The 26,894-nt window shown below is 45.6% G+C and overlaps 1 protein-coding gene across 1 annotated transcript; it reads left to right on the top strand.

The window, feature by feature from the left end:
- Positions 1-1,726: 1,726 nt before the first annotated feature.
- sema3aa (sema domain, immunoglobulin domain (Ig), short basic domain, secreted, (semaphorin) 3Aa) lies at positions 1,727-26,894 on the top strand. Its single transcript, XM_068755236.1, has 17 exons — positions 1,727-1,832; positions 12,278-12,438; positions 14,010-14,072; positions 17,135-17,254; positions 17,630-17,720; positions 17,814-17,933; positions 19,755-19,897; positions 20,046-20,160; positions 20,257-20,326; positions 22,391-22,535; positions 22,629-22,848; positions 23,302-23,393; positions 23,508-23,549; positions 23,754-23,911; positions 25,501-25,568; positions 25,666-25,814; positions 26,175-26,894. Exons 1-17 carry the CDS (start codon positions 1,727-1,729, stop codon positions 26,892-26,894), a joined length of 2,583 nt encoding a protein of 860 aa, XP_068611337.1.

Here is a 26,894-nt window from a genome sequence, read left to right on the forward strand (position 1 = left end):
TTTTTTAAAGTAAATGTCATTAGAATTTATTTTGTCCAATGTGGCTTTTCGGGTGCACCAGATATGGCTGTTATAGAAACAAGACACTGTTGAGCTGACTTTCCTGTGGCTGATTTATTTCTCTTGACTTTTCCAAGGACCACAACTGTTTTTCTTTATTCATGTCATCCAGTCCATTTCCCAACAAACTCCTGAGCTCACTTCAATCCCGAATCTCAACCCAGGGATACTGAAAAACAGGATCTGCTCTGAATTTAAAATTCAAGGAGAATAAATATCCTTCCCTGGTTGTGAATGCTGTACTTGTTTCGTATGCTTCCTGAAATTTTACTGAGCTACTGATCACACAACAGCTGCGAGGTATGAAGTGGAACAGTCAACATGGAAGAGAAGTTGAGATCAAAAGTTCTATAAGAATTTTCTGACATATTCCTGTCAATGAAAACTTCACTGAGGGAGGGCTCTGTGACTGTGGCGAGATATTTTAGCCAATTATTTGTTTCTAAGGTCATGAGTGCTCTTCCAAGATCAGGGACAGTCTGCATTCCCCCCCCCCCCCCCCCCCCCCCCACTGAATATGCTAAATAAGAAAAATGAACCCTGTAACTTTGGTGAGCGGAAATATATCGGATTCCGCTGGACTAATTTTGTTAAAATCATCTAACCAGAAGACAATTTGTTACGCACGAGTGCATGCAAAATGTTTCGCAAGTACTTACTATTAAAAAGGAGAGCGAAAAAGAACTGAATGCAGAATCTAACCTCGTTTCCCCCTTCCTGAACCCCCTGGAAGACGAGATCTTGTGTCTCTATGGGATACAATACAATACAATACAATACTTTATTAATACAATACATTTGTATAAATAAAGTAATATTCTTTTCTAATAACATTGCTTTATTAATACAAATGTACTGTGTACAATCAGTTCAGTATCTGATTTATACGTTTGGACAAGTGACCTGCGTATGAACTGCTTGAGACAAGAGTTGTGGCGTAAGAGATATTAAAAACCACGAAACAAATAAAAGTAGGAAATAAGTGGGAGAGATAATACACTATAAAATCCTGACCATTCATTACACTGGTTTCTTCGTCATTCTCGAGTCATCCCACCTCTCGCTCGCTCTCTCTCTCTCAGCTGCTCTCCCTCCCCTTCCCTTCGGATGGCGTAGCGCTCTCTCTCTCTTTCTTCCTCTCTCTCTCGGGCAGTCTGGTGGAGCCGCTCGCAAGGATTAGAGGGGTGCTGTGAGTGTCTGCTCAGAGAGAGGAAGCCAGAAAGAGAGAAGGAGATAAAAATAAATTACAAAAAGATCTTCTAGGAAAGGATAGAAACACTGGAGCGGATAAGTGCTCTGATTTACCTCTGAAGAGAGTCTTCTCATCCTGAAAGCCTCCCTGAGCCTTCACCTGGGGAGGCACAGAAAAACCAAGGGACTCTATAGCCTAGACCTCCAACACGGGGAGCCATGTGAGCGGCACTCCACCCACCCACTTCACACCACAGAGCCCCCCCCCCACCCACCCCCACACACTGGTTCCAGTCTGAGCTGGGGAGCACCAACGGGATTCTTCCTCCCCTCCCTGGAACCTCCACTCCTAAGGGCTCGTGTGGAGGCGATCTCCAGGCTAGGCGCATCCCGGAGGGAGACCTTCATCTCCGGGCGCTGGTCGGGGTCGTGAGCGCCACCTGGTCTGGAGGCCGGCCAGCAGCACTCCAGCACCATGGATTACCTGTTTGGGATTGTAGTGCTGCTGTGCGGGACGGTGCAGCAGGGAAGAGGGCTTGAGCCCAAGCGCAACGTACCCAGGCTAAAACTGTCATACAAGGGTAAGCCCATTCTCCATTATCCCTTGCCTCCAGGATATTTGGGACAGCTTGGCCGGTCTGTTCCTCTTCCTTGATGGTGCTTCTTTAAATTTGTTTTGTCCCTTTTCCCGTCTTCTATTTCTGCACATCTTTTTGCCTCCTTCTCCATCTTGGTCATTGCTCAGCATCTAACTAATCTTCTATATTCTTCTTCCCTGACATGAACCCACTGCTTCCCTCTCTGTCTCTCAGAATTCGCTATTCTTCTAACAAAATGTCAGATTGGTTCCACATGCTGAGGAAAGGGGGCTCTTGCCTGGAGTTAAATGTATATATTGGCCCCTGTACCAGTTTCCCCCTTTTTTTTCTGTCCCCTCCTCTTAGGGCTGCACACTCCGAACAGGCAGGACAGCCTCTGTCTTGATGGCTTCTGTCCTCAAAAACTCTGCTTCCATCATGCCAAATGATGTATTTGCAGCAGAGAATGAGAGAACGCTTTATGTGCCTTTTTTTATATCGTGCACGTGTACGTTTTTGACATATGCAGCAAACATGTTATTCTCTCTCCTCCTGTGTTATTTTGAGGGGAGACTGCGGAGCGCCAGTGCTTCGTCTCCTCCTCTTCCTCCTCCTCCTCTTAGCGCTCTCGCTTGCTCTCTTGTCTTGTCTGTCCTCTCCTCACACCCTGCACTAAATCAGGCTCTTTGTAATAGCAGACTTTTCATCTCAATAACAGGCAACATTTTTGACATATTTTATGATCGTTCTTTCTTTCTTTCTTTTTTCTTTCTTTGCCTTTTAGTGTCAGTCAGGGAGGCTGTTGTGGCTCTTTGTAAAAGTATATGGCTGGGAGTGTGGTCGCCTGATTCTTCTTTATTTTAGTCCTGTTTATCTCGTAACATATGCCCTGTGGAAAAAATGTTCCCTGAATATTTATCGCAGCTGGACACATAAGTATGTGTGCTTGGTGGTGTGTTTGACTCTCGCCTCGAGCTTTGGTTCCTCGATGTCGAGGGAAAATGTCTTGAAGGGGGCAAACGTGATTCATTTTCTATCTTTAGCTGAGACTTTTGCTATAACACATGTTTAGAGGCCTCCGATATAACATGCTTTATTCTGACGATGAAGTAAAACTTGTAATTTTGGTAAGGCATACTTTCCTTTATCATCCTGTCAGCTTCCAAGTGTGTATGGTGATTTAAAAAAAGCAAAAAAAAAAAAAGAAATGTGACTTTTGCATTTCAATTCATTCGGCGAATCACGGGTTGATGACGTGCGTTTATCAAATGATCGGGGGGGGGGGCTCTTCATTGATAATTCAATCATATATCCTCAGGGCTCCGTCGTGTCAGTTCACACGAGACGGGTGCCTTGAGGCATGGTGGGGAAATTCCTTTCCTTTTTTACACGTTTAAAGAATACAGTTCCCCCCAGTCGCTTTTGTGATCCCTTTCAATATCTAGACAGACAAGTGAGCATGTTGCTGACAAAACGAGATATGTCATCGAGCGTCGTGGATGTGTGTCATCTGCTGGGAAAGAGTTGCCTGTCATGATAGACCGAGTTTCCTAGATGCTAAAAAAAAGTGCGTCCGAGCCTCGGTGTTCACGTGTGTGTCTGTATTTGTGTTGCCTTTCTTGCCATGTTGTGGTGTGAGGACTCAACACACACTCTCTCTCTCTTGCAGTTTCCTTCTCTTGAACTGTCTGTGTGGATTTCTGTATGTGGATCGTAAGCTTTTGCATGAATGGGCCAACTCCAAACTGATGGTTCCAATAATCTAAAAAGGATGTTATTGCTGTTTCCTGGTAAGAAATTCATTGCTGAACAAATAGGGCAGATAATAAAAAAGGCAAGTTGCTTTTTGACTGACGAGCAGCATCTGCACACTGCGATACAGTGGTTTAGCAAAACGTTAATAAATAATGAGAGGGCGAGGACGAAAATGCTAGTCCCACTTCAAATTGCTGCAGCTCAGAGACACCAGTGAAACATTGACAATGTGGGCATTTCAGGATCAGCATATGACCCATTAAAGCCCCCCCCCCCCCCCAGGTAGCACCAACCGCTCGGCTCTGCCCGTTGTCTCGCATTACGGGGTAGTGCTGCATCTGGGTAGAAGGGACGCCGTTGAAAAACTGTCCCGCTGTGACAAACCGCTCTTGTCCACAATTTGTCTTCCTCTATTCTGCAGGAACATCTGATCCTCCTCGATGCCAATAAAAACACGTTAGGGTCATGAAAGTAGCTTTGCTGTTTCGGTTGTGCAGTTGATACTCTGGCTGGGTATCAACCAATCAGCGGTCCATAAAGTTTCATGTGACCATTCGGTACTTGCTTGGCTAACTGGAACTACAAGTGGCGATGGCGTTGCTAATGGAAATGCAAATGCAGCCAGTTGAGTAGAGATAAGTCCAACGAACCAAGGGTGTATCTTTGCAAAATAACTACTGCCATTTACTGCGTGTGTACTACTTTTGCGTATTATGTTTGTTTTCAGTACCTGAAGGCGTACATCATAGGATTGGCTGTTTTTATATAATTTGACTCATTGCATTGAACGTGTGTATGTAATGCATAAGCAGGCATATCAGTGCCTTATTTTGTGCTGTGTGTTTGTATATTTGTGCCGTTGCTAAATGCTCTTGCCTTCCGATGTTGCGTGTGTGTCTGTGTGTGTATGTTATTGTGGGGGTGGAACCAGATTTTCAATTAATGAAGCAAAAACTGGCAGATGAACAGTTTGCCACACAGAAGGTAGGAAGGCTGATCGGCGAGTGAGGTGTCACTCTTCTCCTCTCCCTCCGCGAAGCCGGCATAGTAATTAAGTCAAATAAACAACGAGGAGGAATCCTCTAGGGAATAACAGTCAGGACTTTTGAGTTGGATGGGAATACGAGCCAGCGAGTGAGACTGAGGCCTGGGACTAGGACAGTAGCAGGAATAATGGGGGTCTTTGACACCTGGAAGTGGAGTAAAAAAAAAAAAACAAGCTTGCAAGCATTATCTTCTGAAATCATTCTCAAACGGCCGCTGATGACAAGCCCACAGGGACAGATCGTCAGAAATAGGCGAGTCATTTTATTCTAGTGGAAACGACAGGTGGACGACTGCAGAGTGAGCAATTTGAGGGGACATGATGATTGAGAAATGGAGACAGGTAGATAGAAATGACCTCTCGTGGGGACGGCTGGCGCTGCAAGTGCAGAGTAAATGATTTCCCAATGGGGTTCAGTTAGACATTCCGCTAAAAAGGAGATGACTTGATGGGGACAGAACTATGATCACAAGAGTTAATGATTTTCTCCTCTCCTTGAGATGAGAGTATAGCTCATACTTTCTCTGCATCAACTCGTAACTTAAGAATAGAGGAAAATCAAATCAAACAACTGGTGCTAATGGGGGGCATCAGTTCTATCAGCTTTGCCCTAAAGATAAAGTAGGATTTTGCACAACCCCGACCAGATCACATACCTGAGCAAAATCCATCTCCTGGAATTCAGCAGAAGGAACACTGACCCCTATAGGCCAATCAAGGAAACGCACAGAAACACAATCACAGTATGGGTTTGTGTGTGTGTGTGTGGGGGGGGACCTTGCAGCTAAACTTGACCCTATTGTGATCCCTTAAAAGGGTCGAGCAAGCAGCACTGTAAAACTTCAAAGCTCTTGTTAAACAACCTGATTGTTACCCTTGACGTGGGTAATTATGTCGTCTTCTCTATGAACTCTCATTGACGTTGCGGCCGCCCCCCTCGCTGGCTGGATGGGTGGAACTGAGGAGGAAAGAGACAGGGAATCTGGAATTGGCTTACAAAGCCTTCAAAATAGACACTTAGTGTGGAACCGCACTCGACGCAGTCTGGATTGGGCCCCATAATGAGGCCGTCTCTGTGTGTGGGTTTCTGTGTGGGCGTGCCTGGCGATGAAAATACCCGGTTGTTTGTGCGTTTGTGGCCGTTCGAACATGTCTCGGTTTATCGGTGTAGCTTTATCTGTTCATCCTGTTATATGTGAACGACCGTCTCCCTCCCTTTTGCCCTCCTGTTTTCCCTCTGGTGCATCTGTCCGTTCCGTGCGTCCGGGGCCTGACAGACCGGATGTAGATAATTATTAGGTGTACGCCCAAACGTGGCAACTTTGGAGACGTCTGCCTTCGTTTCACTCTCTTTTCTTTCTCATCGCTTGCTTGCCCCAGCAGCTCAATACTCGCCTTTAGAAACCACAAAACCACATTGCCTAAGTACAGTCTTTCAAGTAGGCTGCCTGTATGTGTTTGTCTTTTATTTTTATTGCTGGTCTGCTTTTCCTGTCTCTTGATGATTGCAGTTCATCCCGTTTTTCGACTCCATTCGGAGAAGCACTGAACTGCCCTCATCTTTGTCCCCACACTGACACATTCCAATAACAAAAGCCAATGTTTTGATTGGTTTCCCCTCCATGTTACATCCAAAATATATCACATTTCCCCACACTGACTCACATACCTGACCGCAACCTTTTGGTAAAGTCCCATCACCCGAGTCCCACAGCTCTGAGAGCCGGCATGGTGAAGTGTGTCTGTGAGTATGCTCTTCCGTTGGTGCTCATTTCTCTGCAGGTAATTGTGCAAAGTCTCCAACGCACTTGCCAAACAATGAGCCCATTCATCATGTTGTAGATGAAATCCGTCAATTTATTTCCCACTATTTTCCATCATGTTTTCATACTTCAACAAGTATCTCATTCTATGTAGTTTATGCTGATATGGAAAGGCACGAGGGCCAATTTAAGTATGTTATCATTACCCCATGTGGCAAAATCAGACGGGATAATTTGCATATTTTACATCCTTTTGAATGCATACACGTCTGACGTTTGCCTTCCAAGCGTGTGCTTTGGAATGCCGTGCAATTCCTCGCATTCTGAGAAATGTTCCCCAATTAAACTGCGATTTGCTTTCAGCCAAATGTAGTCAAACCAAATGAAAATGTTTTTGTTCTGTGTACTTAAGCGTTGCATGGACATGCAAATAGGAAAAATATCCTGCGGCCCCTTGCATCTGTGTTTGGGATGTAGTCTTGGGTTACAGCGTGGTGCAGATTGCTGAACCGCGGGTATGAATGGGTCCCCCCCACCTGCTAAGTCTCGTCAGTCAGATGGAGAAAAGGGTGCACCGTTCACGAACAGAGTCGTGTTACAAATGAGGGACATCTCTGCAGAAAGACGGAATAAACGTCCGATAGACAGCAGACGGACACGCAGACAAAGATTGGAGGTGGGGGGGGGGGGGCAGATGACAAACACAGAATTGGTATCACAAATGATGTGCAGCTATTTATGGTAATTATACACACTGGTAATGGTTTGAGTCCAACTTTACCGCTTTTGTTTTTAATGTCAAAATTTACGAGCCACTTGAAATACTAGTCTCATAAAATCTCAGTCATCTAAGACTTTGAAACAATTTGCGCTGCAGTTTTTTTTTTTTTGTCTGTCCCTAATAGTTGTTCTTTTCTCTTCCGTTCATAAATGTCAATACAAAATATTATGGGGAAAGATTTTGAAAAAGCATTTGCCCACATTTCTTATTTTTGTAGGGGGGGTGGGGGGTGATACATTCCCAAATTGTGTATCTTTAAGTGCTGCTTGGGATTCTGTTTATTTCCTCATGCAAAGAACAGCCTCGCTTTGCTACACCAGATCCTCAAATGAGCGTGTGTGTGTGGGGGGGGGGGGGGGCACAAGTGTGTTTTCCTGTCACAGTTTTCCCGTGAACACATTCGCATCTGAATCCTCTCCTCATTAATTCCTAATAAAATGGCAGCGCTGCCGTTCGGCTACACGGTACAGCTGACAGGCTGCACTAACAGGCAGTGGCTCCAGACATGACCACGCTAACCACAGCCTATTCCTCCCGAAGTCCATCCATCAAACTGCCTCTCTCTGCGCGGCTTTGCTGAGGAATGATTTTGTGATTTACGTGTGTGTGTGTGTGTGTGTGTTTGGATACGTTTTCCCTATTCCTGCATATTCAAGCAAGTTTCTCAGCAGACGCAACTTGAATATTTGTTTGCCAGCAGCTTTATTTCCATAAGAAAGTGCAGAATGTGTAATTGTAAGTCAGTTTACGTGTGTATTTTTTGTATTTTTTTCCCCCTTTAGAGTACTAAGATCTAAAGAGACACAACAGCCTGATCACGAGTGTTTTAGTGGTGTGAGAGTGGGCTCTCTGCGGTAGGGGCACGGCTGGGCCTCCAGCCGTCCAATGACAGGAGGAGACGCACACTAATGAAACGGTTCCATAGTCCAGCCGCCTCCATTATTGCATGTGTGCGTTCATGTTTCTGCCTTCGTTTGCTTCCATTATCCTGCATGATTTTTCTCATATTCACTATTCCTCCTCTCTCTCTCTCTTTCTCGGGGGATCACAGGAATGCCGTGTGGTGACGAGGAGGTCTCACATTTTGGGTCGAGACAGAATGAATGTTGCTATATGTTGAAATTGAACACATATTTGTACTCATCTGGAGTCTGTGCGGTTTGGAATTTGGCCTTGTTTTCCTTTGTTAGTTTCTCGGATGCATGTCTTATGAATATATTTACATTTACAGGAGAGGGTGTGGAATTAAGACGCGCCCTGTAAGACATAATGCTTCAAACACTGTTGGAATTAACTCACACACTGCCTTATTTAGTACGATCGTAATGAATAATCAAATCAAAACACCACTTTGTTCACACACACACACACACACACACACACAGACACACACTGAGAGAGTGTGTGTGTGTGTGTGTGTGTTTTCAGCGTTTAATTGCAGCACAGTGTGTGAGGTTGCACATTTCCTGTCAGAGCCGTCACTCAGCCGCACCTGGAAGAGAAATACGTTGGTCACTATGGAAACCAGCCTACACCTGCTACAGTGCTTAGAAAGGGAGATAAAAGGAAGGGGGGAGAGAGAGAGAGAGAGGAAGGGAGTGCGGGGGTGAACTTTTGAGGCATGTGTGGATATCCTTGAGCTTATAATAATATTCGAGCGCTTTGTGTTCTGCACATTTGCACGGGGTGGCTGTCTGCGTCTTTTCCCCCCCCCCCTTTTTCTTTGACACCTGTGTTTTGTGGCCAAGGCCGTGGGGAGCGATTGTGCGCCGCGCCACACACGGAGAACACGCAAGGCAAGGTCGTGGAAGAGCTCGACATGCCAAAACCAAACCGCTGGAGATATTATAGTGCTGTCTGCCTTTGGTTTTTCTGAAGCTGGCCTTGCGTTCAGAAGATAAACATGCGCGCCGGTTCCTTTCGACCCCCCCCCCCCCTTTACCCTGCCTGTCAATGGAGAAGCTCTTTAGTAATGGGGAGAGTCTGACAAACCGCAGAAACACATCTGCTCATTCTGTCATCGGTGGTGGGGGAACTGCAAGGAAATTGACAAGTAAAAATGTGACGCGCTTTTTTTCGTGTATTTTACGCAGCGTAAATTCTCTGTCTCCAACGTATATACAGAGACGAAACGCGTCCCGAGTGTTGCGTTCGTTTCATGGAATATCAGCACTCTGTTGAATCCTCGTCAAGAGTTTTCCACAGTCGTGCTTTTTTTTGCGTTTCACGTCACTTAAGCGCGCGCACTCGCTCGGCGGCGCGTCCACGCGTCCAGATAAACATCATTTAATGCCCCGTCGCCTCGCTTTCATTATTCTGCTGCTGCGTGGCATGTGGGCGTCTAAACCGCCTGCCTGTTTGGAGAATGGGGGAGTGAAGGGTCCTCCACAGACAATTGCTCTTTGGATTTTGAATGTAGTTTCATTTATTTATTTATTTTCAGGGCTTTTTAAGACAAAGAGCCAGGATATTTCCCATAATGGAGCATGGAAAATTATTTATTTGAATTACTTGTATTTGTCTGTTTCAAGCCTGTCCTTGTGTATAATAATAAAAAAAAAAACATTTGCATATGTTGCACTTCCATCTTTTAATCTCATTCTTAACACTGAAAAATCAAATACCGTGTCACCGTATTCTCGATTCACACAGGTATATCTGCATATACTGTATATTCATGTGTGTGTGTGAGTGTGTGTCCCAGATAATGTATAAAAGACAGAATGTGTGACTGAAAAAGAGCAGGTGATGTGTGTAACAGGAGAAAGTGGGATGTAATGGGCAGATCAGACTGTGTGTGTGTGTGTGTGTGTGTGTGTGTTTGAGGTAGAAGCTGCTGAGTGTGCTCACTGTTCCACTAGTTCATGCTGCATAAGCAGAAATACTGATTGGATTACAACTTAGTCTTGGAAGAAGTAAAAGTGTGTGTGTGTGTGTGTGTGTGTTCATGCAGAATTGCTGCAGTGTAAACATGCAGGCTGTGTGCTTGTTTGCATGCTAAAGCAGAGTAGTGTTTTTCTGTCTATACGTTAACTCAATGCGTCTGCAGCATCGTGAGCTCGCCTGCTTGCCCTGAGCTGCGTCCTCCCACACGTTCTCCTTTTCCAAATGAGCGTGCCAGTGTTTTGGTTGGAGGTCCCCGGCCGCTCCCGCCCCAGTTCCTCCAATTATCCAAACACACGTAGAAGATCCCCGCTCGGATAAAGCCTCCCTGTGTGTATTTCTGCGTGCACTGCATGCCGCCGTGTCTTTGTCAGACGTCGCCACGTGTTGAAATGCGTGCGTATTTTTCCTCCTTCGGTCCGTCGACCCCGGGAAGCTGACATTTTGGGCCACGATTTCCAGCTCCCGGGGTTTAGCCGCACTGCTTTTAGATGAAGCACATTGAGCTAAATCAAGAGGAAATAGGTTTTAAAAAATAATAAAATCTTTATTACATGTACACAGAGGTGCAGACAGAGGATATTGCTGTTTGTCCTCAGTCTCATTTCTATCGCAGCTCATATTTTTCTCCTAATCTTTCAGTAGCCTTCCATTTTGATTCTCATCTTTGCTCTCTGCAAAATTCCCTAACCCAACTTTTTAAGTCCTGCTGAGATTAATTCCATAAGAATAATCTGAGTGCCTTCCTAACTACAACATTTAATGTCTTTGTCGTCCTGATTTCAGCTTTGTGCTGCTGCCTTCTCTCGGTGTCCGTGCAAAGGCCTCGCTTGAAATTAAAGATCCGTAAACACTGAAACCCCCCCCCACATGCGCAACCCATCTGCGATACGCTACAAATTCTCACACAAGCACACATCCACAGACCTCCATTCATGCCCACACCCACCCACTCCGTTTCTTCAGCCGCAAGCTTAACCTCGCTTCTGAAGTCCGACTGACGCAGATGAGCTGCAACCGTCTTTATTAGGTGACGACCACTCCCTCTCGCGGTCCTCGTCCACCCCGCTGGTGCTCAATGCTCCGCCACGGTTGACACACCACTTCCTCCACCTCCCCTTCCGACATTCCCCTCTTTTATGTAGACACAGATGTCCAAGATCTTACACACAGAGTGGGCGCAGATGGCTCCTATAGCAGCCCGTCAATCAGGGCTTTGTGGGGAGTGCAAGGGAGATCACAATCCACTGGACTGTTTACTGGAGTGTGACTGAATGTGTACATAAATCTTGTTCCAGGAATAAATATGTAGAATCATTTATTCTATAGAATAAAAAAAAAAACATTAGCCAATAAAAGAGAATGTAGATGAATATTTTTTTTTTCTGTGTGCTGTGTGGAAAATACAATTCCATCAGGGGTGAACTTGGTCTCACGTTTTGTTAATATAACACCGTTGTTGTGACGGCTGATGTCAGAGGTGACGGAACCCATCGCCGGCGATTAAACGTTAACCGAAGTCGGGTTTGTATCTCACATGTAAAGCTTTGTGCTGGTTTCCATTTAGCAGGGCTGCGTATTGTTAATGTATAAAGCAATAGAGAACTTACACACCTGGATGAAAGAGAAAGCGCGGTCACACACACACACACACACACTCATCAGAGTTGATTTGAATAATAATCCATTTCCAGCTACGTGCTACGTACACCCATGCTTACTTACACATGACGTCTTCCCTGGCGTCCGACCCCGTATGAATTATTCAACCAATCACACGGCTGAACAGTCTGAACCGTGTCTCCTGATTGGGACGTGCTGTGTACGCCTCAAAACATAGCTCACGCTATACCTTACTGTGTGTGTGTGTGTGTGTGTGTGTGTGTGTGTGCTCGAAAAAATAAATTAAGGAGACATTTAGAAATTTCCTTGATTACGGAAACACAAATATTCTTTTCAACACTTTCATCGTGAAGTTTTTATTGCAATTCAATGAAAATACATTTCAAGCTGACGGCACATGCTTCGTCAAAAACCAACTTGATTGATAATGGTTGTATGTTTTATGTATAAATTCAGTATAAATCGATTTTCATGTTGTTGTTGTTTCAACCAGTCCTCTGTGGTTTTGTACTATTTTGCCGTATATGTGGGGTTTATTTATTTTTATTTTTATTTCATACACTTTCAACACCTGTTATTCCTCCTCCGCCTCTTGCAGAGATGCTAGAGTCCAGTAACCTCATCACCTTCAACGGCTTGGCCAACAGCTCGAGCTACGACGCTTTCCGATTGGACGAGGAGCGGGGGAGACTATTGGTCGGAGCCGAGGATCACATCTTCTCATTTGACCTCGTAAACATCAACAGAGACCACAGACAGGTAGAATTCAGATTTAGCCAATTGTGGGTACAGTTTGTGCTCTCCTCTCTCCTCTCATCTCATCTCCTCTCCTCTCCTCCAATCCATTACACCCCCCCCCCTTCCCTCTTACTGGCCGTCTGGGTCGAGACACTGCTGCCCATAATTCCATTACACCACCTGGACTAGATGAAGAGTCTTCTTTATCAGATTCCGCTGTCTGTCATGGACACAGAAGACTGACACGGACTTACTTGAAGGCAGCAGGGATCTGACTGTGAAAAAAAACATCCTCATATAATGCAGGGATGGAGAAAATCATATTTTCCAGTAGCTCATATGTGTATATTTGTTCTTTTCTTCTGATTGTTACATCATGAGATAAAGACCACAAAGCAGTGATGAAGCAAATTTAATTAAATTACCTAATTAATTAATTTAATTTATTACATTTTTAAACCGATGAGGACATCGGCATAAAGCAGCTTTATATGATTTTTCATCCTAAACAAGCACACTTGTGTGTTTAGAAGCCAAAAGCAGAGTGCAACCATTTTCTCTGAAAGGAATTTAACATTTTAAATAGCATAATTCAAAGCCTGCAATTAGTCTCCAGAAATGTGGACAACAATCCTTTGTGTTCCCACACTCTTGGGTGAAAGCACAAGACACACTGTACACATCGTATTTTATTTTTAACGGCTGCTCTTTTATGTCAAAGGACCCCAGCACCATGAGTTCCAGCAGCACACAACATTGCAGGCATCATCTGCTTGAGGCGTTCGTTTTATTAAGGGCTTTTATTAAGACTTCTGCATCGATGCTGCTCCATTCATTTTCACAACTGGCTTTGGGACACGCCCATACATTTTTCCATCGGGTTAAGACCCGATTTCTGACGGAGAATGGCCTGACTTAGATTTTTTTTTTTTTTTGCTGTTCGTGCAGGAGGATAATCTTTTTGAAAAACGGCCTCTTGTGTTTTATTTCCATCACGTATCTTGTTCAGCCTTGGATTTGGAAACGGCCCTTTTCAGAATCAGAATCAGAATCAGAAGTGGTTTATTGCCATTTGGTATTCCTTTGCTTTAATGGGCTTTTTTTTTTGCGTCGCAGCAGCTCGCCAACGCCAGATGCAGGATAAAGCCCTCATGGCATATTTCTGCATCTCTCGGTGCTCGAGAGGCCAACGGAGACGCCGTCCTGGAGCATCGGCATAAGGCTCCCATCATGACTCATCACTCCAGAGTGATTTTGACTCCAACATGTGCACAAAAGTTTTTGACTTTTTTCCCAAAACATTTTGTGAAAAATAATAGCGACACTCTTGCCGAGTCTTTTTTCTCCTGTCTGAACCGTCATGAAAGAAAACAAATCTAACATCACATTTCTTTTCATTTAATCTCATATTTTTCTTTTGACTTTACCAAAAGCCCAAGGAAGTGAGCGAGGTCGGAGTCTTTTGGGATTACACAACCTGATTTCAGCTGATTCATTGCATTGACTTGCTGCCTTCCCTCTCGCAAGATCTCTTCTCTCCACCACCCCCACCCCCCAACATCGATTGACTGTTTCTCTCTCAATTTGCACAGATTGCGTGGCCTGCCACCCCATCCAAGAGGGACGAATGCAAGTGGGCGGGGAAAGACTTTGTGGTAAGTCCACGCCGGTTATGATGGCATCATTCATCTATTGTTCCACAAATGGTCCTACTGCGTGTTTCCGCAAATGCGTCTTGGATCACTGCTTTGGCAGGAACATCGAGGCACTGAAACGGTTGCCTGAGTCCCAAAAAAAGCACAGCAGAAGAAGAACATTAGCTCAAGCTCATCTGACATGTTCCACAGCACACTGTTCTCTCTGTGGGCCAACCCCCACCGACACACACAACTAAACACGCCGCACAGCAGATGTTCAGTCACAGTAAGGTGTACGCTGTGTTCACGAGGACAATAGTGCATTCCCCTCGGAGGCTGTTTGGCGCTGATGGGAGTGGGTTTGTGTTCCTGCCTCAGACTGTGCACACATGTGCATATTTATTTATTTTTGGGAGTGTATTATTTGACTTCCCGTTATCTGGCACTGTGTTTGCTCACATGTGCCATTCTGCACGTTTGCTCAACACATATGTGCACGTCGCCATCTTTGTTTTCATAGGTCGTCTCTGTGTGTTGTATCTGATCGTAATTTTACGGCTTGAGGAACCTGGATTAAAACATCCGCAGAGTTCTAGGATTACAGTAGTACGGTAACTCACCACTCACTTTTTGGGGTCTCTCATGAACACAAGCAGCACTTCCCATCCTCACGCTAGAAACAGAGAGCATTCCGGCATTGCAAATTCACACCAAATCCAGTGATGAGGTATTTGCGTGCTGTGAAAAATGTTTATTCTTGCAAATGAGGGAGGGCAAAAAATGGAGTGCGGCACAGAAAAGACCTTGATTAGGACATTCCTAATGCATTCGGAGCTTCCAAAGTGCTGGATTTCAAACCATAATTTACAGGCGCGGAGCAAATGCAACAGCTGCCGTCCGAAATACAGGAGGGCTGTAGCTTTCTGCTCGGCTGAAAAAGTGGGCGACACTGCACGGGTCAAGTATCTGAGCACAGCGCTTCTCGTAATATAGCGTGGAGTAGATTCATCCGACATTTCCGATGTATTTTCCAGATTCAGTTACATCGGCGTAATCCACCAAATGCACACAAACCCATCACAAATCTGTCCGCCTCTTCCTCCAAAGGAAAGTCGTCATCAATTCGCAGTCCGAAGAGAGTCGTTCATTTGATCCAATAATGAGCCATTCATCCTCGGCGGCCGTTGCGGTTTTCACATAATGACATGGTTTGTGATCGTGGAAACCATTTTTCACCTGTGTCTGTCAGTGCGAGGGTGTAGCCTACCTACCACGTTGCAAATTAGTCTATCCCGAAGACAGCTATGCAAAATCCTAAACAGAGCTGACACAGCGGGGATTGTTGAAGTCGGGGAAATGCCTATAACAAGGCCGTTAGAATGATGTGGTGGTCGGGGGGGCTGTGTGTGCCCCCCGCTGTTCAGAAGTAGGAAACACAGAGGGTAAAGTCATTATCCTCCACAATCAGAGACTCACAGAGACGGACTGCGTTTAGGTCAGCCGTCATGATGGTTTAGTCATCCTGTGTGAACTCGGTGATCGCCATGGAGACGTAGCGGGATAATGATAGCATGCACAGCTGAAAGGTGTTAGGTGCATTAATGAATCCCTATCCGTTACCAATAGAGAGACACGGAATAACAAAATGTGGAAAATAATCTAGATATTTATTATTGAAATATTGGATTCAGACATTTCAGGTAAAACAATTACATAAATATATATATATATATAGTGCATATTTGCACGGGGAGAGGATCGATTCCGCTCTCGTGATCCTAGTTTTTGTTGCGTTTGAATCTGTCTCTGGCAGCCGTTTGGCATAGCTTAGCATAAAATGTGGGAAAAGGAGGAAATGGCTTACCCTCCATCTGTTCAAAGGCAACGCGCTCGGCCCGTACCTTCTGTATCTTGTTTGCTTAATCATACAGGGAGGATATTATATCTTGGCTCGGCTCGATGATTTCCTGTCAAGTCACTGCAGCCGGTAAAGAAATACTCCATAAAAAACAGAGAATAAAAGTAGATTTTTGTCACCTTAGGGCAGAATTGGCTAAATGTTTCCTTCTTTTTAATATATATTTTTTGCGACATTAAGGTGTCAAGATGTTACTTAAAGCATTATTTTGAACACAAAAACAAAAGAAAAGAATCGCAGGAATTGCGCGGTAAAATGCCTTGACTGAAGCCCGAACTCTGAAAAGCCTATCATCAATTTCTAACTCCTCCTTAAACTGAACTGTCAGGTTCGGAAGCCTGAGGCGCCGCATTAGAAGCAGGAGGAAAGAAGGACAACTTAACTGTCTGCTTGTGAATATGATGTGTGAGCTGTTTCCAAATTCCCAAGCAAATTTGTAAGGTTGGATATTCAGCGTGTTTTTATAATAAAGCAAACCCCGGCTAATCTCTTTAACACATGTGCCCAAATCAACCCCCCCCCCCCCCCCCCCCCCCAGGCTGCTAACAACCCTCTTACATTAACCAATCCCGCTGATTAGCGCTCTAATAAACAGTCTCCCACCCCCTGGGAGTCTCGGCATGCGCTGGAGGGCCGACTCAAAGCGTCTCCTGTAAATTCAAACATGCGGATCATTAAATAGCCGAGGCCGATCTGCCTGATTCGACTTACAGGTGGGATTTCCTTGAAGGAGACTCGGTTTCAAGCGGCGAGTCGTTCCCAGAGCAGCTGGAAAGCCGCTGCTTCAGAGGGAAATCCAGCCGAGCGTTTCTGTTACGCTCTGCTTTCTGTTAGTCTCTATTTTCAAGCGAATCGCAAAAGGTGCCTGTTTCTATTGAAACTGTCTTGCATTATTTTCACAAAGGATGAACCTTCATTTCTACATTGTGATGCTAACATATACAGTCTTTTTCATAATAACCCCAAATGTCTCACACGCCTTTAATACACTACACTTGCAGGGTTACTGCGTAAACAGAGACAGATATATTGCAGGGTCATGAATACACAAGTGTGTTTAAACCTCTGCCAGCTACGTGTCTCGTTGTGTCACATTTTATATTTGTCCAGGTTTGATATTCCTTGTCCCGATTTGTTGTTGTTGTTGTTGTTGTTTTTTTAGAAAGAGTGTAACAACTTCATCCGGGTGCTTCAACCTTACAACCAGACCCATCTGTACATCTGTGGCACCGGAGCCTTCCACCCCATCTGTTCTTTTTTGGAAATGGGCAAGAGGGCAGAGGTGAGGTCCTTTCAAAGATGTTTAATCCATCACATTCATGCTTCGGAGTCATTACTGAGCATCGCCGTGTTTTCTTTGCGAGGCAGTAATTGGAGGAAATGAATCTTTTGCTTTAAAGCTTTAATTTGCTATCTTATTAAATGTCTTGGGGGTTAATCAGTGTGGCTGCATTGATTGTATTTTATTCCTAATTTTCCTTTTTTTTTTGGTGCTGCAGTTTAAGACAAACTACATGCTGTTGCACATGACTGGCATATTAGTGTCCTCTGACGACAGTTTGGTGTAATTTGAAACACAGACTATAATTGTGCCGTCGGCTCGGCTTAATGTGGCTTTTGCTGGCGACATTTTGAACTCTGACCCTCTCCGACACAGGACAACGTCTTTCGACTGGCCTCGTATTTTGAGAACGGCCGCGGGAAAAGCCCCTATGACCCAAAAATGCTCTCTGCCTCGCTTCTGATCGGTGAGTTTGATCTCTGCCTTGATTAGTTCCACGAAGTCCACATTAGCTTCAGAACTGGTCATTAGTTTCCTAACTATACTTTCTCCTACACAGATGGGGAGTTGTACTCCGGCACATCTGCTGATTTCATGGGGAGGGACTTTGCTATTTTCCGTACCCTGGGAGAACACCATCCAATCAGAACAGAGCAGCACGATTCAAGATGGCTCAATGGTAAAAAGGTTTATTTGTTTAGTCTCATCTAAAAAAAAAAACTCCAAAAAACTAGCTGTTTTGATTTAAAATTTCCATTTAATAACATGTCGATGCTTTTCCTGGGTTTTAAATTGTCTCTTTGTGTCTACAAGCGATGCTAATTGCCAATTTATTTTTTAGAACATTAATTTGCAAACCTCACAAACTCCAACTGGCCTAACTATTAAAGCCAAAGAGGATGCTCAACTGTTCAGTACCAGTTTGTTATTGACCACTTTTTAAACAGACTTTGAACCATTATCCAATTATTCCCCTTCATGCCCCTTCTTGGCATCAGGTATCAATGCTCATTCACAGAGTCGCTGGTTTTGCCCGTGCTAGTAAGATTAGCTGGGCAGTAAGGGTTGTTCGGCCTGTCTGGCTGTCTTTCGGCACCACCGAGGTCGGTTTTTGAACCTTTCCCTCAAGCTGTGCCGCGGCTTTTCCTCCCCGTTTCCCACAGACCTAATCCATTCTCAGCTGTTTTCCTGTAGCGGAGTCAAATTCCTCCCCGGTTCCGCTAAAACCGTCCCTGCGCCTCCTTGCAGCACCATCGGAAATCACACACGCACACTATTCACTGCGGTGCTGATTGCTCTGACATATTGATAAAGAGTGATTTAGAAAGGAGAGGCCATTGTTCGCGCCTTAATCCCCATCGATCTTTCACCTTGTTCAAACAAATGCGCTCGGGGCACCCCGGGAAAAAAAAATCCAGCTCCTCCACCACAAAGGAGGGATTGTAAGTGTATGGATTACGGGGATGTGGGGGGGGGGGGGTATTCTTTTTGAGCCTTTATCAACAAGGATGCATGGTGCTCACATGTAACACGAGTGAATAGTGGGAATGAATCCTGGAAGTCCAGTCTCCAAAGGATTCCCGGTTAAACGGTAGCTTTGGCTTCTCTGGTTTTGATTCACGACATGTAAATGCACATGTTTTCTCACTTTAAAGCCCCCACACTCAACATTGAGGCTGGATTCAACCCGCAGAATAAAGTGGCTTTTAGTTTTTGTGCGTGAGTCAACCAGAATGAATCGTATGACGTCGCTGTTCGGCGGCGGCGGCGGTGGAAGACTGTTTCTGTATGAGCACACGCAATGTTGAGTTTATGAATGTGTGCATTTAATGGTATATTCACTATAGAGGTACGAAGTGTGTGTGTGCGTGTGGGGGGGGTACACATGATTCATACCAGAGGCCTCACACCCACACAGCACTTATAAATCTGCTTCCCACTTTGGCCACACTTGCCTTTTTCACAGCTACTCTATATCCTAAATGGCCATTGAGGGGTAACATGGCACTGCTTGTTTCTCTCCGGCTAACCCCCGGAGCTTTTAGACGCAGGCTTGCTTTAGGCGTGACGACGGCTTAATGTCTGCGGCCACTTTTTCCTCCAGTCCCCGCCCTCGGTCGAGTCGAGAGCGATCCCGACCCGAGGGCCTCGGCCTCGCCCGTTTGCCTTTGATTTCCTCTTGCGTTTAAAGTGGAAGGTCAAATGCATTCATGTTTTACCCCGGGCAATCAGAGCCATGTGTTTGTGAGGATGCGGTCTCGAGACGGGGGTTATGTGGGATTTGGACTTGGAGCGCTCACTCGGGTTAAAGTCAGATACTGTAGCAGACGGGCGTAAAGTGAATGGCTGTTATTACCGAGCCGTGACTGGAGAATATCGCCGGGGGATTGGTTTCAGAGGTGTAAAATAGGGGTGAGAGGATTGGCGTTGGGGCAGATGTCGGATCATAAATGTAAGGGGAGCAAGAACATGCGCTTTAAGCGTCTTTATTTTCTTCCAGACCCGAGGTTCGTCGGCGTGCACCTAATTCCAGAAAGTGACAACCCTGAAGACGACAAGATCTTCCTGTTCTTCAAAGAGAACGCCATGGATGGAGAACACACCGGCAAGGCCACCATTTCCAGGATAGGACAACTGTGTAAGGTAACAACACACACACACACAAAACAAAAAGCCTCACCCTGTTTTAATCTGAACATTTCACGACTTCTCACTCGCCTTTTGACTGAAAGCTATCTTGCACGAGTTTGCAGAAATGTTGTTGAGCTTGTTGTTGTGTATTGCAACACAGAATGACATGGGAGGGCACAGGAGTCTGGTGAACAAGTGGACCACGTTCCTCAAGGCCAGGCTAACGTGTTCGGTCCCCGGGGTCAACGGCATCGACACGCACTTCGATGAGCTACGTGAGTGTGTTCTCTTTGTTAGTGTGTGACGGGCGGTTGACCTCACATATTGCAATGTTCATCCATTCTTGTTTTTTTATTTTTATTTTTTTGCAGAGGATGTGTTTCTCATGAGCTCCAAGGACCCGAAGAATCCGGTTATCTACGCCTTATTTACCACATCCAGGTTCGTACTTCTCCCGATCTTTATGTGTGCATAAGCTGTTTTCTCTGTATTTTGAAAATCATATTTCAGATTTGACTTTCAGAATTCTCCTCCTCCCTTTCCACATCTGTAATCTCTAATTTTTTAACCACTTTGACGGACGCAAGAGGAATTTGGCCGATCAAATGCGCCCCTGTCCAATTCCCAAACGGCGCTTTCTGTCCTGTAATCCACTCTGAGGCTTCTTATGGTTGCTTTCCCCCTTGCCATGGTACTCTCACACATCTCGGATGGTGCATTGCTTTTAGCTGATTCTCCAGCACCCCTCCTACCTGTCCCCCCCTTTTTTTCCATTGAAACCTTGGCGCAGGGGCTTGGAAGGGAAATCAGATTATGGGGCAGTGGGGAGCGAGGGAAACATGATATTCACTCAGCTGGAACGGATGCCTCTCCCCTGGCCGCCGCCCCAGCCTTGAATCGTTTTTTTTTTTATATACATATTAAGCCGGGTGTGGCTCTATTCAAGCATGGGAAGAGGTGAAGGCATGGGACAAATTCAGATAAGTGAGTGGAAATGGCACAGATGGTGCCACTTATGGTGATTATGATGAATTTGCATTTGGGAAATGGAGGGGGGTGCTCGGTGTGTTCTAAAAGGACGAAAAACACTTCACCATCAATCACCGCTAACGATAAGACGGGCTGAATAGAAGGACGGTGCAAGCTAACGCTTAGCGACAGACGCCTTGCGTCTCTCGGCCCGTGTGGCTTTTCTCAGCTCCCTGGAATGCATTCAAATCAAGAGGTCAATGCGCCGTGGCGGGTGTGCACACTCACATATATGTGCATGCTTGCAACACACACACACACACATGCATGCGTGCTTGAAAATTGAATTATGGAGACACTGAGAAATTAGAGTGGTTTAATTGGTTTTCTAAGTGGCTGGTTTTCAGAGATAAATAGAGCAGCGACTCAGAGGGATCTGCTTTTATTGCCGCTGCTTAATGAGGCACAGACTAGACGCTGCCACCTGACAGATCGATGATTGAGCGACCTCCTGTACGTATATGTGCGTCACACGTTCTACCGAATCTGCCTGCCCCTCCCTGTGAATCTGTGCAAACACACATGCTTCTTAAGCGAAGATATCGGAGCTCCTTTTTGTGTGTGTGTGTGTGCCCCAGGATTTAATCGATTTTTTCCGTAATTAACGTTTTCAAATGCTAATCCATTCATCTTCCATGCTTTAGTGAGCGCTGTCTGCTGCATGTACGCCAACCACATCTTTAATTAGCCTGATGCACTCTCCGCTGCCATCGACAAGACAAAGGGACATCCTAAATGTTATTGAAGCATTTGCGTTCTGCAAGCGCGAGAGATTTACTGTCCAAATTCAAACATGCCATTTGTATTAAACCACTGATTAAATATACTGTAAAATTACTGACCCTTGTGGTTGGAGGTTAATTGACTTGATCTCCACATAAAGATTTTAACGACCGTTTTTTGGAAAATACATTCTCCAGTTCAGTGAGTCACCGTTGACATTGCTTTCTCCTGCCTAATCTGGAACAGAGAACATGGATTGAAATAAAAATAAAAGAAAATCTCCTTTCTTGCCATGATTGATTCAACTTTAACTCTTTTGGATTTTGTCCGGCTTACTGAGAGAAAAACCATTCACATCTGCATCGAGCAAGGGCTCAAACAAAAATTCTGGAAGGGATTTCAAATACGCTCTGAACCAGGTCTGCTGTTTCTAGCCGGGATGCGCCCAAATTCCTGTCTGTTCTCATGAGGCTGGAAAGCAGTCGGAGTGAAGCTCCGATCTGTTATTCCTGCACTTAGGTAAAGACAACCTCGCTTCCCTCCGTCTTTGTGTGATCAAGGGTCATTTTGTTGTCTTTCTTCGGGATCCTACAAGCTCCTAATCCCTGCCGTGTGACCGATGGGTTCTGAATCCCTTTCATTTGTCTCTGTCATCTTTTTTTCATTTCACCACCCTCTCACTCCGTGCCTCTTCATCATTACACCTCTTTTTTTGTCCCTCACACCCTCTTTCTCTCTTTTTTTTCCATACAGTAACATCTTCAAAGGCTCAGCAGTGTGTATGTACAACATGCCAGACATAAGACGAGTTTTCTTGGGGCCCTACGCCCACAGAGATGGACCCAACTACCAGTGGGTGCCTTTCCAAGGGAGGGTGCCCTACCCTCGCCCTGGAACCGTGAGTCTCCAAATAAACAGTCCACAAATTTCAGTAAATTCTAAACACTAAATCACCCAGAAATTGCTCGACACTACTTGTGTTTTGTTTAAGTGTCCCAGTAAGACATTTGGAGGATTCGACTCCACCAAGGACCTCCCCGATGATGTCATCACCTTCGCCAGGGGACATCCAGCCATGTTCAACCCAGTGCACCCCATAGGCGGGCGTCCCATCATGGTGCGGACAGATGTGGACTACCAGTTCTCCCAGCTGGTGGTGGACAGAGTGGAAGCAGAGGATGGACAGTACGATGTCATGTTCATCGGGACGGGTATTCAGCTTCAACGTTTCCCAAGCCGTTACACGCAGAGAGTTCAGATTTTTTTTCTTCTGATCTTAGTCGTAGTTACATGGTATTTAAAGTTTAATATTAAAAAAATGATCTATTTTCGATAAAACTCTTAATCTGCTTTATTCTCCAAAGTTGTGTTGTTGCATTTCGAAATGTTAAATTGCAACTGACATTTAGTAAAAACCTGAACGGAACTACTTTTATGATAAGAAATAACTTGTATTATAAATACCAAGACAGAGAAAAAATATTTCAAACACACATTTACAGCTGACAAAGTATTTATTTGAACTCTAACCTAAGTTGGTGACTACAGATAGAAACTTCACATAGTCAGTTGCGTCCCTAGTAAACAACGGTTATCCATACATGCTCAAAATAGACTTTTATACACGTGCACTATTTATATACTTTATATATGCATTCTTTCAGACGTGGGCACGGTGCTGAAGGTGGTGATGATCCCCAGAGAGAGCTGGCACGACCTCGAAGAGGTGGTCCTGGAAGAGATGACCGTCTTCAGGGTAAGACATTGACTATTGACATGTTAACAGCTTAAGTACCCGGTGCCTGTAAAAACACATGTGGTGTGTACAGATGTGGCGCTAAAGCAGCTGTGTTTGATTTCTTTTGCACAGGAGCCTACTCCCATCACTGCCATGGAGCTGTCCACCAAGCAGGTACAAACTTGTTGTCGCACATAATCCTTCATCCCGAAGTTGCTGACAGAGTTTTAAATGAATGTAACCACACAAAAAAAGAGAGAAATTACAGACACGCAAGCGCAAAGATAATGTTTCCATTGAGGACCAAACCCATAATGTCTTTTTACGACATCGGAATATAACATTTTTATGTCTGTGCTCTTTTGTTTGTTCCCACAGCAACAGCTGTACCTTGGCTCGGCCCTGGGTGTATCGCAGATGTCTTTACACCGATGCGAGGTGTATGGGAAAGCTTGTGCCGAGTGCTGCCTGGCCAGAGACCCTTATTGCGCTTGGGACGGCACCGAGTGCTCCAGATACTTCCCGACTGCCAAGAGGTAGGAACACGCACAAACAAAGCAGATCTTCGTCCTTTATTTATCCTCAGAGGTTTTGCTGAGGCTGCATTCAGGGTTTTTTTTGTTGTTGTGTATGAATGCTCTCATACGGAGTCGCACCTGGGAGTTATTCGCACAGCGGCAGTTTGCTGTTGCAGTAGGCTTTAAACGCTTCGCTCGAGGCCAACCTTCTCTGAACTCTTCTGGCCTATTAGCGAGCGCCGCGAATCAAAAAAAAAAACACGAGTCGTACAAGCCAAAAACGTGCAAACATGGAAGCAATCTGGAGTTGGAATACGACGCAGGAACAAAGTACAGTTATTACGTCTGCGGAGACAAAGGCTCAATCCGAGAGGCGCAAGCCGGCACCCTGGGCTGCACCTTCTGCCATTGGCACTTACTTGGCTGTGATCCCGTCATCCTAAAGCACAGGAGACGAACAAATGCAGCTGTAAGGAGACACTCGTGAATATACATGTACACAAAATCACAGCCAACAGGAGCTTTCTCACCGCTTCACACCGCAGTCAGGATGTATGAACATGCACACCCTCAAATTACCCTCTACTGTATCCAGCGGGATTTTACTGACCACTGCAGCCCTCACACACACACACACACACACAACCTCATTGCATCCAGAACTTCTCACACCAGTGGGTATACTCCAGCGCTGGCGGGTTTACAGTAGAGGTGGCACACCCCGCGGTGAGGGCCAGGATTGGCACCTCTGGGATTCTCCTCAGCACTGCAAATATTTTCCCTCCCGGAATGAGAACCAGACTCCTGGCCCTGCACGTGCTCAGATGGCAACCCCCCCCCCCCCAAACAGGAATGCTTAGTCCAGGAAACATACAAAAGAGGGACATGTGCGCGGAGGAGACAGAAAGATGTGACCGATCGAGACGCGCCAGGAGTAAGTAAGGGACGGCTGTCAGCGGCCACGTTGTGCACGCAGAATTCACACGCACATGCTGACCGTTTCGCTCCATCTGTTTCTTCTCTGCTTCTCACCATTACGATTTGTTCCTCCACCAACTTTATTCCCAACACTTGCCTTACCTTTGGCTTACCCCACCTCTCTCCCTACTCTTTTTTTTTTTGCTCATCAGAGACTTTAAATGTGACCATGACGACTAGGAACAGGCGAGGGACATTTAGTCGGTCGAGCCGAGCACATAGAAATGGTCCAGCTTTTACTAATCACTCTGTGCTTCATGGTATTGAGTCATCGGAGGAGAAATGAAGCACACCTTTTCACTGCTTGCCAGGTTTACGTTTCTTTAATTGTCGTGGTTTAGGGGATTTATAGGTTTGTTTATTTTTTTTTCTGATGATGGATGGATGGTATATAGCAGGAAAGTTGAAGGTGAAATGACAGACAACAAATGCTCTTCTCCTGAAGCTAAATGTGTAATAATCTTAGGTAACATTACCCCCTAGTGGCTGAAGTTAAATATTACAGTGGATAGAAGCTGTTATAGGTGCATTTATTGTCTTCTTTTTTACATCTGCTGCTTGAAATTGTCATATATTTGTCATCAAGTTATCTTTAATCGTCATTAACTTTCACAATGGTTTCTTCCCAGGCGAACCAGACGCCAGGACATTAGAAATGGAGACCCCCTCTCCCAGTGCTCAGACCTTCAGCATCACGGTACATGAGCGTCGACACAGACGCACACAAACACGCCTTCGCTCTTATGCTGGCACACTCATTCCCACCCGTCTGTCTCCCCTTGATATGAGTATAGAAGACATGGATGGCTTAGGAGGCAGCGTGGAGGACAGGAGTGTCTACGGCGTGGAAAACAGCAGCATGTTCCTGGAGTGCAGCCCCAAGTCTCAGCGGGCGCTCATTTACTGGCAGCTGCAGAAGCCTAACGATGATCGCAAGCATGAGGTGCGTATGTTTGTGTGTGTGAAAACCCGTCACTCCATTTTCACATCGCTCCGCCAAGAGGCGAGACCTTTCCTTCTCACCGCCTGTAATGGCAGCTGAAACCTTTTGACATTTAACCTCAGTGACTCAAAAGGGGAGGCAACGACATGGGTGTGGTGGTATTTTTTCTAACCAGGCATTCAGGGTATGTGGATTTTAGGGGCTTGTTGGGGGGAAGAGTAGGATCAAGAAAGTCCAGGTCGAGTTTTAAGAGCTGAACGTTTTTACGAGGAAGACTTTAGTTCGTTTACATCGCCACCGCATCAAAACTGGAGGTAAGCTGGTAACTTAAGTCCCCGTCTTTTTTTTTTTTTTTTACAGATCAAAGTAGATGACAGGGTGGTCCGGACAGACCAGGGTCTGCTCATACGCAGTCTAAACCAGTCCGACACCGGCGTCTACCACTGCCAGGCTGTCGAGCACGGCTTTATTCAGCCTCTGCTGCGCCTCCACCTCCAGGTCATCCCCGCCCAGAAACTGGGTGACATCCTGCCGAGCCTTTCCAGTGCAGGAGGCGGGGCAGGTCACTCTGCGAAGCACAGGCTGTGGTATCGAGATTTCCTGTCTCTCTTGGACCACCCAGACCTCAACAGCGTGGAGGAGTTTTGCGATCGAGTTTGGAAGAAGGAGCGCAAACAGAAAAGAGTGAAGACACCCAACGGCAACAGTCAGGGTCAACCTGACAGCGGCTCCAACTCTGCTTTACAGCCCAGAGCTTCCAACACCCAGAGGCAACAAGCCGGTCCTCCTCAAACCAGGCCGTGGCTCCAAGCTGGAGCTCCGACGGGGGACGGGCATGCACGGAACCAGAATAGCCAGAAAGGTCAGCAGAATCTGGGTATGTTTGGCGGCCAAGCACCTAAAAACAACCAGAAGACACAAAACGGCCAGAAGGGGCAGGGCGGCTCGGCCGCATCTCAGGTTGCTGGGGCTTCTCGAGCGACTAGCCAGCATGCGGCCAAGTGGCGACGGCTGCAGGAAAATAAGAAGGGACGCAATAGGAGGACCCATGAGCTTCAAAGACCCCCGCGTAGCGTTTGA

Source organism: Brachionichthys hirsutus, chromosome 22 (assembly GCF_040956055.1).
Source record: "Brachionichthys hirsutus isolate HB-005 chromosome 22, CSIRO-AGI_Bhir_v1, whole genome shotgun sequence".
In the NCBI taxonomy this organism is placed as follows: Eukaryota; Metazoa; Chordata; class Actinopteri; order Lophiiformes; family Brachionichthyidae; genus Brachionichthys; species Brachionichthys hirsutus.

Excerpts from the sequence above, each read along its gene's own strand:
- sema3aa (XM_068755236.1), top strand. The coding sequence starts at position 1,727 with ATGGATTACCTGTTTGGGATTGTAGTGCTGCTGTGCGGGACGGTGCAG. Across the intron at positions 14,073-17,134 it reads GGGCGGGGAAAGACTTTGTG|AAAGAGTGTAACAACTTCAT; the intron begins GTAAGTCCACGC and ends TTGTTTTTTTAG. Across the intron at positions 17,721-17,813 it reads CTCTGCCTCGCTTCTGATCG|ATGGGGAGTTGTACTCCGGC; the intron begins GTGAGTTTGATC and ends TCTCCTACACAG.